This window comes from Nuphar pumila, chromosome 2 (assembly GCF_984573655.1).
Source record: "Nuphar pumila chromosome 2, dmNupPumi1.hap1.1, whole genome shotgun sequence".
Lineage (NCBI taxonomy): Eukaryota > Viridiplantae > Streptophyta > Magnoliopsida > Nymphaeales > Nymphaeaceae > Nuphar > Nuphar pumila.
In genome coordinates, this window is record NC_143250.1 from 6,023,189 (window position 1) to 6,037,897 (window position 14,709).

At 37.2% G+C, this 14,709-nt stretch overlaps 1 protein-coding gene across 2 annotated transcripts in view; it reads right to left on the reverse strand.

Moving 5' to 3' along the window:
- LOC149844593 (putative GPI-anchored protein At1g61900) overlaps nucleotides 1-14,709 on the reverse strand; it is a 56,558-nt gene that overhangs the window by 17,884 nt on the left and 23,965 nt on the right. Inside the window, exon 4 of one of the 2 annotated variants that reach the window (XM_089994892.1) lies at nucleotides 6,593-6,736. In XM_089994892.1, the coding sequence (XP_089851018.1) occupies nucleotides 6,593-6,736 (144 nt within the window). Of the gene's footprint in view, nucleotides 1-6,592; nucleotides 6,737-13,476; nucleotides 13,738-14,709 lie in introns of those variants that run through there. The other variant, XM_089994896.1, reaches the window with a different exon arrangement.

Sequence of the window (14,709 nt, forward strand, 5' to 3'; positions counted from 1 at the left end):
ATATATAGGGGTGAACCCCTTCAATGTAAATTACCATGCTTCTTAAGCATTTTGTTCATGAATAAAGTATTATTTATTTTTCAAGTGGTCTTCCCTTTATACCCTTTCAAGGGTCATGCTTGTAGTGTCTCCAATAGACACTTGTTTGTGAGTTATTTGTGCATTTGTTGAAGACCACCATTTCATTACATGGTATCAAAGCTACGAAATCCTTAGATCTTGAAGTGCTTCCGCCTCGATTTCCGTGCCACATTTACAAAAGGTGTTTCATCACCTTGTTCTTGGCTCAAGAAGATTTGTTTGAAGAAAGGCGAACTTGTGCTACAAAAAAATTTGGTTTTGTATCCTCTCTTATTCCTTTGTCTACTCTTTTTCTTTTCTTTTTATTTTTCTCTCTCTCTCCTCCTATTTATTCCTCTCTTACCCTTGTAAAAGATGGATGACAATGATAAGATCACCATCATTCCTATGAAGCTAAATGATACTAACTATGTAATGTGGGCTTCGATTATGAAGCACCACATTTGGGGAAAAGGTTTATGGGGTATAGTGGATGGTTCCGATTTGGAACCTAAACTATCTCTTACCAAGAAAGAGGGTGATAAAGAGGTTCCTCTAACGGAAGAAGAGAAGAGTAAGGCGTTAGCCACTTATGAAAAGAAATGGAAAGAATGGAGGATAGGGCATGCAAAAATTATGTCATGGCTCATCAATAGCATAGACATTAAAAAATGCTCTAGTCTAGCTAAGTTTGAGCATGCCGATAAGGCTTGGGAATACCTCAAAAACATGTATTCCCTTAAAGATATTGCACATGTATGCAATTTACAAGATAAAGTTCGGACAATGACTCAAAAAGATAAAACTATTCAAGAATATTATAATGAGTTGTCCGAACTTTGGGAAGAGTTGGCTCTTCTTGAGCCCAAATGGCATTGTGCCGAAGACATCGAGCTTCGCCAAAAGCAACTCGATATGAAACATTTCTATCAATTTGTGAATGGTCTAAGGCCGGAGTTTGAATCCACCAAATCGGCCCTTTTACATCGTGGAAAAATTTCTTCTATTGTTGATACTATAGAAGAGCTCACTATGGAGGAAAATAGACTTAGAAAAAGTACTCCAAAAGTTGATGATGACTCCGTTTTAGCTGTATCTAGACCGGAGAATCATACTCGTACTTACAAGCCGCCTCATTTTGGAAGGCAAAACGGCGACTTTGATAAAAGAAAAGTTATTTGTCATCATTGTCATGAACCGGGGCACTATAGGCCTCAATGTCCAAAGTTAAAAAGAAGAGAAGAAAAAAGAGTTGCATCTGTTGAATCTGAGTCAAAAGATCAAGATGCACCTGTGTCTATGGCTCAACTGATGGAAATCCTTCAACCTCTTCTCAAAGGGGTATCCTCCTCAACCGAAGCCTCAACTGGAGCGGCAGTTGCATCTTTCTCCGGTCCAGGTAACTTTCCTTGGCTTTTAGATTCTGGTGCTTCTTTTCATATGACCCCAAATGTTAATAGTCTATCCGAATGTCTTAAAAATGACTCAAGTGTATCAAAGGTTTTTACAGCCGATAGCACATCTCTCGAAGTAAAAGGAATAGAATGTTTTGAAAATCTTCAAAAATCCAAAAGATTTTTTATCCCAGAAGTTAGATATATCCCTAAACTTAATTTGAATCTCTTATCTGTCTCGCAAATATCTGATTATGGATGTAATATCTCATTCTCTTCTCATGGTTGTTGGGTACAGGATCGCCAGTCAGGGAAGCTGATTGGGGAAGGCCATAGAGAAGGAGGACTTTATTACATGGACTTTTTGGAATTACCCAAGAATGCATTTTGTTATAATATTCAGAAATTAGAATTGGATTTATGGCACAAAAGGCTTGGCCATCCTCATATGTCTAAAATTCAATATTTTCCAAGTTTGGAAAAATTTTGTAATTCTGAAAATTTTTCTTGTAAAGACTGCATTCTTGGCAAAATGAAAAGGTTACCATTTATTAGTAAAACTTTTGTTTCCTCACGACCACTTGAGTTAATACATTCGGATGTTTGGGGCCCCGCACCAGTTATTTCCAAAGGTGGTTATACATATTATGTCATTTTTGTTGATGACTTTTCTAGACATACTTGGATTTATTTTCTTAAACATAAATCTGATGTCTTTGCTAACTTCCAAATATTTCATAAAATGGTTAAAAATAAGTTTTAAAATGATATTTCTGTTTTTCGCACTGATTCAGGGGGAGAATTTATGTCCAATGAATTCAAAGACTATCTCAATTTACATGGTATTACACATCAAAGATCATGTCCACACACTCCACAACAGAATGGCCTAGCCGAACGCAAACATCGGCACATTATGGAAACTACTAGGACATTGCTAATTGCAAATCAAGTTCCAAAAAGTTTTTGGGCTGAAGCGGTCCTAACTGCCACCTACCTCATTAATAGGATGCCATCTTCCTCATTAAAGAATACAACTCCAATAGAAAAGCTTGTTAATTTAACTCCAGATTATTCTAGATTAAGAGTCTTTGGATGCAAATGTTTTGTTTTCACCAACAGAAATGATAAACTCTCTCCTCGTGCAATCCCATGTGCCTTTTTAGGATATGCTGATAATCAAAAAGGCTACAGGTGTTTCGATTTTCAAAATGACAAATTATATGTGTCAAGAAATGTATCTTTTTTGGAAAAAGAAAGCTTCTTTGAATTTGAAAAATCCAAGGATGTCACTGAATACTCATTTTTAATTGATCCAACTTCAAAATCCAATGAATGTGATGTTGGATGTGACCTTGACAATGATCAAAGTCCTATTGTTGTTGAAAATGATGATAATGAAGAGCAAATCCATAGGGATGTTAGTCTACAATATTCAAGACGTAGAGAGCAAAATCTTCCATGTGCATTACAAAAATACTCTGAAGTCCCACCTAGAAGAACGTCTAGAATCTCTAAACCTCCAGAAAAATTTGTGTCTTATGAATCTTTTTCACCCACGTATAGGGCCGCCATTACATTAATACAATCATATGTTGAACCATCATCCTATTCTCAAGCAAAAAATCATATAGAATGGATAGAAGCCATGAAAATAGAATTGGATGCACTAGAAAAGGCCAATACTTGGACGATACAAGATATTCCTCCGGGTAAGAAACCTATAGGTTGTAGGTGGGTATACAAAGTCAAAACCAAAAGTGATGGGACCCTGGAAAGATATAAGACCCGTTTAGTAGCAAAAGGATATGCCCAAGAGTATGGCATCGATTATGAAGAAACATTTGCTCCTGTGGCCCGTATGACCACTGTTAGAACTTTAATAGCCTTGGCCTCCATTAGAACATGGCCTATCTTTCAATTAGATGTCAAAAATGCTTTCCTGAATGGGAATCTCGTTGAAGAAGTATACATGGAAGCCCCACCTGGTATTAGTATCCCTAAGGGTAAAGCTCTTCGTCTAGAAAAAGCTCTTTATGGTCTTAAACAGGCTCCAAAAGCCTGGTATGACCGATTTAGTCATGTTATGCTTGATATTGGTTTTCAACCTTGTTTAACTGACACTGCTTTGTTTGTTAAGAAATCTGATGCAGGCATCATTATTCTTCTTCTCTATGTGGACGATATGATCATCACCGGAGGCGACAAACAGGGAGTTACAAATATCAAATCTCTTCTTAAAACTCACTTTGAAATGACTGACTTAGGTTTATTAAGATATTTTTTAGGCATTGAAGTTGCTTATTCCCCTCGGGGGTATTTGATATCTCAATCTAAATTTGCTCTTGATATCGTTTCCAGGTCTGGAATTACAGATGATAAGAAAGTAGACACTCCAGAAGTTGTCAATGTTAAAATGAAAATTGATGATGGAGAACTTCTTGATGATCCTACTCCTTATAGACAACTTGTTGGAGCTCTTTCTTATCTTTCCATTACTAGGCCAGATATAACTCATGCGGTTCATACAGTCAGTCAGTTTCAGCATGCTCCCACCTCCGTGCACATGAGAGCGATTTTGCGTATTATTAGATACTTAAAATCCTCTCTTTCACGAGGACTCTTCTTGTCTGCTTCATCTTCATTAAATTTAATTGCATATACTGATGCTGACTGGGGAGGTGATCCCAATAATAGACACTCAACTACTGGTTTTTGTGTGTTCCTAGGTGAAACCTTAATTTCGTGGAGGTGCAAGAAGCAGCAGAAAGTCTCTCTTTCCTCCACCGAAGCTGAATACAGAGCCATGGCAACCACCACTATGGAGGTTGTTTGGCTCAGACGATTGCTAGCAGATATGGGAGCTAAAGCAACGCAAGCTTCAAAGATGTGCTGTGACAACAAAAGTGCGATCTACATTGCAAGCAACCGGACATTCCATGAGCGCACTAAACACATTGAGATGGACTGTCACTATGTCAGAGAGGAATACTTACATGGAACCATTGATCTGCCATATGTTACATCAGAATATCAATTAGCAGACTTCTTCACCAAGCCTCTCGCTGCTCCCAGATTTCACTTCCTCTTAGACAAACTTTCGCTCATTGTACCGTAAGTTTGAAGGGGAGTGTTAAAATGTAAACTGCAATATATATATATATATATATATATAATTTAATATTATTATATTTTCTTTTATTATTTTCTTTTTCTATTTTTTTATTTTCTTTTTTAGCATCTAGTTCAATAGAAACTAGATATTTTGATCCAGTCAAGTTCCTGTTGGAACTTGACAGTGCAAGTAGCTGTTGGACTGTAGTCCAACAGCTACAATAAATGCTGTTGGACTATAGTCCAACAGCTATAATAATAAATGTTGTTGGACTGTAGTCCAACAGCTATATTAAGAGACGTTGGAATCCAACGTCTCTTTTTGGAGAGCTCAAAATGAGCTCTCCTCTCTCTCCCATTGTTTTGTATATATAGGGGTGAACCCCTTCAATGTAAATTACCATGCTTCTTAAGCATTTTGTTCATGAATAAAGTATTATTTATTTTTCAAGTGGTCTTCCCTTTATACCCTTTCAAGGGTCATGCTTGTAGTGTCTCCAATAGACACTTGTTTGTCAGTTATTTGTGCATTTGTTGAAGACCACCATTTCATTACAATGACTTATGGGTTGTCATATGACAAGATGCCTTTGAGTCCATCAACCAACCATGGGGGCTACCAAAAATACCTATATAAGCAGTATCAAAAAAGAAGAATGGCTAAAGGCAAAGGGTGTAGTGGTAGACTGTGCGAGGAGTTGGAGCTGGTGAATCTGTTGTTGCATCTGCTCCAATAACTGATATTGAGTACTGCCCACGGGCTCAACAAAACTCTGCAAAGGAGACACACCAATCTGAGGACCAATATTGCTCACATCAACTTAACCAGTCTTAGCCTTGGAACTTCCTTCCTCGGTGGAAACAACCATAAATCCACCTTTCTTATTTTTGAGGACCGGGAAAGAGTTCTTCATATGCCCAAAACTTTTGCAATAATGGCACTGAATGGAACTCAAGTCTCCACAACCTCCACTGGACCAAACTCCTGCTCTACCTCCATGCAACTCGATACCACAGAAAACTGAAAATCAGATTACTGTCCCAAGAGGCCACTATCAGTCCTTGAGAAAACTTTTACCAAACAAGCATATCAGCCCCAAAACTTATTTCAGTAGCCTCCTTGTATAAAAGCGACACCAGAGAACTCAAATCCACCCAAAAAAAGCTACCGATAAATCCCAGAGCATCAGATTTCACAAATCTGACCCTCAAGATAGCCGATATCCAGAAAATCTTAGAAAAGTTGCAGAAAATCAGATACACCTCTGATGATCCCAATTTTTTATTCCAAGATCTTCAAAAAATGAGTTCTAATGAATCCCCAACCCAAAACATCAAAATCCAGACCTTCGTAACCCAGCCTGCTGATGCCAACTCTCCTGCACATGAGCCCCAATGCAGGAAATGGGCCAGCAGAGATGAAGCCTCCTTCGGACTTCTTTCACTCAGCAACACCCTTCTCTCTTGAAATATGGCTCTGATACCATATCGAACAATGGAGAACTCTCAAGAAGAAGAGGAACAATGGTGAAGAAGATAGAATGCTTCATCCATTAGAGAATAGAAAAGAAATACAACTTAAAGGGTCGACCCCCTTTGGTTACACAACAGGACAAAAACTGTTTACTCCTAACCACTAACCACCTGCTAAAATACAGAAATGCCCCTCATTAAATAATCTATGTACATTGGAAAGGAGGGTAGCACAAGACCATCATTATATATCCTATAATAGCCATATTACACTTCTCAACAGTGATTAATAATCTCACATGCAGGCCCTTAGAGAAAGCATACTCGTGTATTGGAAAAGAATGTTTAACACATGCAACACAGACATTACTAGTCATTGAGAAATGCCCTAATGCAGAAAGTTGTACTGATAAAACAAGCACAATAGAACACATAAGATAGGCTTAAGGATAATTTCAGACAGAAAGTAAGACAGGCTTAGGGATAATTTCAAACAGATAAATAGGATAGCTTCGGGATAAATTTTAAAAGAAAAGCAAAAAGGAGCATACATTTATTGCAAGAGGGTGTTGGCACTAGAGATGCGGATGGCCAGGGAGCGGCAATATTGTCGTTCAGATCACATGTGAAACTGAATCCTGATGTGCTGTCAAGTGTTGCATCTGAAGGCAAGCTCGATAACAGGCAACCAGATTCTAAGACAAATGAAAGAATATGCAGAAGTAAGGACCAAAACAATATAAAATTCATTTTACTTTTATAGTAGAAACAGTAAATGTAAAACCCGCAAAATTTCGATAATTATCAAACTAAGTAAAGGATAAAATCCTTTGAAATAAATACGATAAAATGATATAGAGTCGATCCAATTGGATCTTGAAATCCAAACTGGGTCAAATGGACCCAGTATTTGGATTTGGATATGACGTATGGATTCGGGTTCGATGAACGGATTTGGATCCTGGATGGATTCGAAACCCAATTAGAATCCAATTGGATCTTAATGGATCCAAGTAAGGTTGAATTGAGAACAAGATCCAAAAATCTAGTTAGAATGTTCAAAAGATCTAAAATATAGTTTTTATCCAATTCGTATATAAAAGAATTAAACATGGCCAATAGTGCAATAAGATGGGAAACAGTGTTGTGGTGGGGTGTATTGCCTAGTGATGAGGCAACCTGAGTTCAAATCCCATGAACTACACTCACACATATTTTAGAAAAAAAAAAAGACGTCTCTTTGTCAAAAATGTTATTTTTGGAATTTCCGCCAAAACCTTACTAAAGGTTCAATAAATTAACGTTGCAAGAATTTGCAACGAAATGAGACATAGCGCACCGGCGGGGCTCGTTACCCCTTTGGGAGGAGAACCTCGGTTCAAATCCTCCGGTGTGTCAAGAAGATCTTTTTGGCCAAAACAACAAAAAGAAGGGAGGAATGAGATTTAAAAAATTTGAAGTACGCTAGAAAAAAAAATGTGGACTTAAAGGGAGCATTAAAACAAGAAATTCCGTTTTTTTTTTTTTTTTTAAAGAGGGCTGAGTGGATGACCACGGTTGGAAACCCAACCGTTTGGAATAGGAAGGCCCATCCCACGATTTTTTTAAAAAGGTGCAGTTATATCCCATAATGGGCTGGGAGTTACAAAACATTAATAAGGAAACTGTGGGAATTCAATGAGGAAAGGGTTTAAAGAAAAAAAAATTTGTTCTCTCACGCCTCCTCTTTCAGCCCAGCCTTGTGAACTCCCCTTCTCTCTCTCAAGTGTTGCCTTGTCCTTCTCAAGCCTCCAACCAGTTGGACGACTCCCCCACCTTCATTGTCTTCCACCATTGAACCCGGCGAGGAGTTGGTGCAAGGCTACCGGACGTCCGCGAGAAAGGCGAACATTTTTCCGGTGGATTCGCAGCTTCACGAGGTAGGGGATGCACAACTCAATACATATGGGTAGTATAGTGTGTACCTAAATTATAAAATTATGTTTGCTGGTTCTGTATAAAATATATATATATATATATATATATACTACATTGACATTGAGTAATATTTAGATCTAAGTTGTGAGAGGGAAATAAAGATATATCCTGTGTAAAGTTTGTTTAAATATGTTATAAACAGGACCTGAGCATAAAATTTAGACGTTAGGGAACAAAACACACCCTGCGTGGTTTGTTCAACTTGTTGGACTGCGTGTGATGAAATGAAGAAAAAAAAATCTGGGTAGACTTATTAGCCCCAACCTGTTTGTTTTTTTTTCCTTCTTGTTGTTGTTCCATATGCCTCTCACGTTTCATTGAGGGCTGCCAGCAAACAAATGACGTAATGGGCCTAGACAATCAACTAACAAAAAAATAAATAAATCTATGCATGTAGTTGGGATTGGAATTGGGTTTCGGACTATTACCATAGAATGAATAACATTAAATAAAGCAGATTTCCAATGTAACTATATGTATAATAAAGGTTTGAAATAGTTCAATTTCAGATCACCTGCTTGTTAGTTTTAGTTGTATGCCTAGTGTGAACATAAAGTATTGAAATAAATATTTTTTTTATTACTCAGACATATTGAGATTATACAATTATATTGAGAGGAAAATTTCTGTTATCATATGTCCAGACCAAGGTATCTCAACATGAACTTGTTCAAATGGTAGTATTTAACTTATCATATTAATAGTTCTAACTCATATAAGGATCAGGCTGTCTAAAGGTTTACCTATATGAATGTCTACACACGTTCTGTTTCTTGGTTGAACTTAAGAGGTGGCTTGCCTAATGACATAACATAGTGGGAGTTTTATTTGAAATCAATCGCTGTTGCAGCTAGTAATAGGGCAACTAGATGGCACGTTGTAGGGCCTCTTGTGACTTGCTGGGCCATGATGGTTGGGGTCCAGTTCGACATGTCTGGACTGATAGTGATGGCAGATGTGGTAGGGTTCAATAGAACCGAGTTCTATTGCGACCAACTGCTTGTGTTGCCAAACTCACAGTGGTGAGTCAGCGAACCGCACCCAACAACTAGAGTGTTGTCACAGGGTGGACCAATGGAACTGCATTCATTCACTAGATGATTTACATCTACCACCATGACATTTTTATTTCCAGCACTATGGAAACAAAGGAGAACGTAACTTCACGTTTTGACTACTTAAAGTTAGTCTAATAACATAATACATGGGATTCAACGAAATAATATCATCTAGTATCTAATGGGGTTACTTAATTAGCTTTGTATCAAATTGGATACTTAACACAACCGGTTAAACTACTGTATTAATCCAAAATATATATATATATATATATATATATATAGTTGGACAGTTTTAAATCTGAGTTTCAGTGCACTCAGACTTCATATTAACGTTAAATTTCAATACAAATGTGATGTAAACCTTCACTAACAATTGAAGCTTGAGTTCTATTAAACTCAGACTTAGCATTAATGTTATCTACCATTCTAAATGAGATGCACCCTTGACTGACAGTTTGCAATTTGAATTTCAGCAACTCAAACTTAGTGTTAAAATTCATTATCATGCCAATGACTGCAAGTTGCATGATAATCTACCATTATGTTTTGCTACTGGATATGAACACCCTGATGTGAAATCGTGATACTCAGACTCTATCATAAACCAATTAGTTTTCCCTGTTGAAGTAGCACATCTCCTTTTTAATGTCAACTTTAGATGATTACATGATCAAGAGTTTGTCTTAGCATCTCTATTGTGATAGGTGAGAAACATGTAAGCATATCCCATGAATTACATGGGTAAACAATAATGCTCACCAACGAAAGTAAGCCATGTGTGCTGTGATTTCTTTTACTATACTTAGAATGATAAACACATTGTGGCATCCAAATGCAAACAAATTTTTTTGTAGTCCTGTAACGTATGTCGTAACACAGAGAAGCACAAATGAATGTATCCCTTGAATCTTCTCTCTTTGAGCGACGAAGGTCTTGTGAAATCTTTAGATCATAAATGCTTGAATTTGAAAGACCTCAATTCTTAACATATCCTTATTTATTCGACTACCTGAATTAATATGGGAATTCAAATAGGTGTTGCTATTACCGTGGACACACACACTGGGACATGGTTGTACGTATTGAGAATGTATGTATTGAGGATTGAACGAGATAATAATGATGTAGTCATATTGCCTATGGTTTTGTATGTGGCTTGTTGGTAAACACACATGTTTGTTATAATTGCAAAATTGAGAAATATTACGAAAGCACGATAAAACAAATTGAAACTGCGCAGGACAAATCTTTGTGGTGCCAAACGGGTACATATAATGCTAAGAGAATTGCATATAATTGAGTCACGATCGCTTGTAAATATTATGACATGTTTTGTGCCGATTGATGTATGCTTGTTCTGCACATAATTGCCTAATAAAGGGCACTTGTCATGTCATGATCATGTAAGAGCTCAAAATCGAGCTTGCGGTCTCGTAGTGCCATACGAGCACTTAAGAACTGATAAAGTTGAATAATGTTATGTTGCGGCGTAACCAGTGGGGTACGATATGTATACCCTAGCACCAAAAACAAAGGCTAAATTAATACATGGTGACATAAAGGAAAATTCTAGACTCTGGTATACCTGAAAGACGGTATTTGTTACCAGTTTCTATTTGGGATTCTAGGTATACCTGAAAGAGGGTATATGTTACTAGATTTTCTCCAAAGTTCCAGGTACACCTGACAAACGGTGTATGTTACAGGATCCAAACAAAGAAAGAATGAAAATCATGCACATATAAAATAATATATGGGATTCTGGGTATACCTGAAATGGTATATGTTACTGGTTTCCCGGGATACTGGGTATACCTGACAACGGTATATGTTACTGGTTTCCCAGGGCTCTGGGTACACCTGAAAGACGGTGTATTTTACTGGACTCATGGTCTACCTTGGAGAGGGTAGATGGTACAAACTCCGTGGGACATTCTTATTTTGTGAGAGCGAGGCGTCTCACCCGGTCCCCAGTCCTCGGAGTTAGGGGACCAGGACTACCAATTCGTCCTAGGTGGTAGATCCAAGTCTTCTGCAGAAGTACAGGGTGCATCCAAATCCTAGTTCTAGCCTTTGGGGAGTACTCTCTCGGTCATGAACCGTCCCCTTTGGATATCTGTACGGCTAGTCATACGGGTTATCAAAGAATAAACCCTCGTGTGGTCTCGGTCCGCTACGATGTCGAATGCCTGTGCGTACCCACAGGGTGATTAACAAGATGAAACATAAAGTTAGCGCATTGAGAAAAATCTTCAAGTAGTTGCATACTGTTTGCTGTTGAAATTTTTGGAGTAAGCTGTGACTCCTGCAGGGAATGATTCAAATTGGTTTTCCTTTACATGAAAATTTTGATAACTTATGAACAATGTGTTGAACATTGATAATTGTGCTTAATGCACACTTTACATGAAATGATTTACTTAAGTCAGTTGTACACCCACATAAGTTCCAAAGTTGTTATTACTTATATAAATATGGTTTATGGATCGTGCTTTGATATGGATGAAATATATCATCAAATGTTTGACTTTAGTGACTTTTACATTTATCAATTGTTAAATGGTTATTAGTTCTATCTAAACTTGTCGCACATATACTTGTTCACATGAAACTGCACATATGTATTTTGGACTGTATCACTTACTCAGACGTGGTAGTCTGACCCTTTCTGAATTAATGTTTTTCAGGAAACTGAATGACGAGCAATTGTGGTCGTCGCTGCGACAGTGCCATGTGACCATATCTTCTTCGGATGTCCTGAGGAATATGACTTGTAATAAATCATTAAGTTGTAAATAATAACTTGTAGTATTTCAATGCAAGAATTTATTTTACTTAAATGCCTTGATTCTGTGCTATTACTTGTAACCCGCCCAAATAATTTGACGAAGGATTTAAGAAAGCTTTTCCGTTGTTGTTTTAAAAAAGAAAATTTATTCCAAAATTTTCAAGTTAAATATTTGGGGCGTTACAGTAAACACAAACACATGCAAAACACATACAAATACATTGTGGGTGTGCGTGCGCGTGTATGTATGTATGTGCAGGTATGTGCTACCTCACAAGTATCGGGAATATTTTGAAAATATCACAATCTTACCACTATATTTTCACAGGCTGATATAAGGCCACCAAAAAATGATATTTTTGAAATAGGTAATATTTCAAAAATATCATGTTTCTATCCTTATATCAATGTGATAAAATACATTTCTATAAAAACTGAGAAAGTATTTCGATAATTTTGTAATAATATCAGATTCAGAACAGTATCATGATAAATACATTTCAGAGATATCTTCAATTTATCATGATCTTTTACCCTTTTCATTTAAAAATGAAAAACATCAAAAATGCAATTAATTGAAGATATTTGTGATATAGGGTGACTGTATATATATTCCAACCAAAAAGCTAAGTCAATATCGGACACGTGTTGACATGGATACATACACATGTACAACTTGGACATGTCAGAACATTCCAACTCTTTAATAGAGCACAGCACTTTTAGACAATGATGCAACCCATTTTATGGTGTCCAATACCTTGAAAAAACTGCAATTTTTTCTTCCAATGGGTGCCTAACGATTTTCAATACATACACCTTTCATCGCTACCACAGAGTGAAAATAATCAATATCATAAGTACGGTTGTCAACAACTTAGGCCTTGGAAGGATCCAGCCAGGTTTGAATTTGAGGTGCCAGCACCTGGTCCAGAACCATGTTGGAGTGGTTAAAAACATACCAAGGTTAATCATGTTAGACCCCTTGTAAGCCCATAAGGAAATTATTCAGTTCTTAAACACATCTCAGGTTAGACCTAGTTCTCACACCCAAACCAGGTCTAAATGATCGAATTCAAGCCAGGTTTAATATGAAATGGACCAGGAAAAATGCATTTACATGGATTGATTGAATAAAAATGCACAAGTGTGTGCCTCTAGGACCAAGATTGTTTGGAAGAAGAAGAAGAATAAATCATTCCTTCCAGTATGACCAAAATATGCCACACATAGGAATTATACCTGTTTGTGTGTGTGGGTATGTGTGTGCATGATTGCATGTCTTTTGCGTTTGTGTGTTTCATGCAGAGGACAACTTCCAAATGTATCAATCTTCTATATGTGTACATGCACTCTTCACACTTTCGTAAATGTAAACAAGTATAGTTACAGAGTGGACGTATCATGCACAAGTCTTGCACTTACCTTGTGATCCAACTATCCAGAATCGAAGATCCAACCATACCAGTGTTTGGAGTCCCGAAGCCAAAACATCATGCTAAAGTCAGTATACTGAAATTGTCTAATGGTTATGATGATAATAAAGAAATGATGAGAATCTGAATTACAACCTAAAAACAGATTACTGTCTTATGGATAATATCAGCACCAAGTAGAATCTAACCTTGAAGAGAGAAATCTTTGAGGGTTATATGGCAGAACTCATAAATGTTATCAGTGATATTAGCTTTTTGCAACTGCATGCCAAGCAATGCAGCACAATCCAAAGCTTGCAAGTTTGTAATAAAACTTTGCCTTTGTAAATGAGATATGTAGGTCGCCAATGTCTTGCAGCAAGCAGTTTGATTACCAATCACACCTCCACAGGCATTTGAAACATTTTTAGTGGTGGGGAAAATCAATGGACAAACTGCAAACAGAAGGACAAATGTAAGAAATGTTGAACAATATGAGGAGAATGGCTAGCAGCAGTTAGCAGTAAAAGAAAGTCAATTTTTAATCAGAATGTAAGCTTATAGCCTGTTTGAGCTCCGAACTTCCATCAGAAGATGCAAGCTTAACAGCTTATTAATGTCCTGTTGTGGCCCATTCTTTTATTAATCAGCAAGCATTGGATTTTATGTATGGTAGACAATACCTGCATGCACTTTGAGATGCAGGACTCTGCACAAAGTAATCTAATAAGAGTCCTGAAATAGGCAGCTCCAACACAAAGATTTATGGCATTTTTGGGAGAAAGATAAGAGTAAATAGCCTGTACGAGAAAAGAAAAACTTTACACGCACAGGCCACACCATGCTCAACCAATCATAAATGAGCCAGCCAGGGGTGACAACAGATAATGAGCAAATCGGCTGGGGGGAAAGTAAAAATTTACATGCACAGACCACCCTATGCTCAACCAATAATAAAGAAGCCAGATGTTGACAACAGATAATGAGCCCACTAACCGAAAATAAATGTAAAGCTAACCATGAATCGAAATATCCATAAAACAGAGGCATTATAACCTCAAACAAAATCATGATAGATGACCTTTTCTCCATACCATGTCAAACCCGGGCTATGTTTTGTATGCTCACCAAAGGGCCGCTTTCAGTTTCCATTACTTGAGCTTGTTAAGCTAAAATAAGATTATTAAGGTGGATGTGGATATTGGGAGTTCATGTTTGGTTCATACACTTGTTCATCATTTCATAGACTTCTCACATTTTGGTATTCTTGAGGGCAAGCAGACCTGCAAACCCTTTAGAGGATTCCTCCATGGTGGTCATTTTGAAGAGAAAATAAAGTCAGAAACTTCTTTAGGAGTTTCCACCAGACATTTTTTGAAATCAACTTCTTTTAGTTCTTCATGGCATTATGATTTACATATTGACCA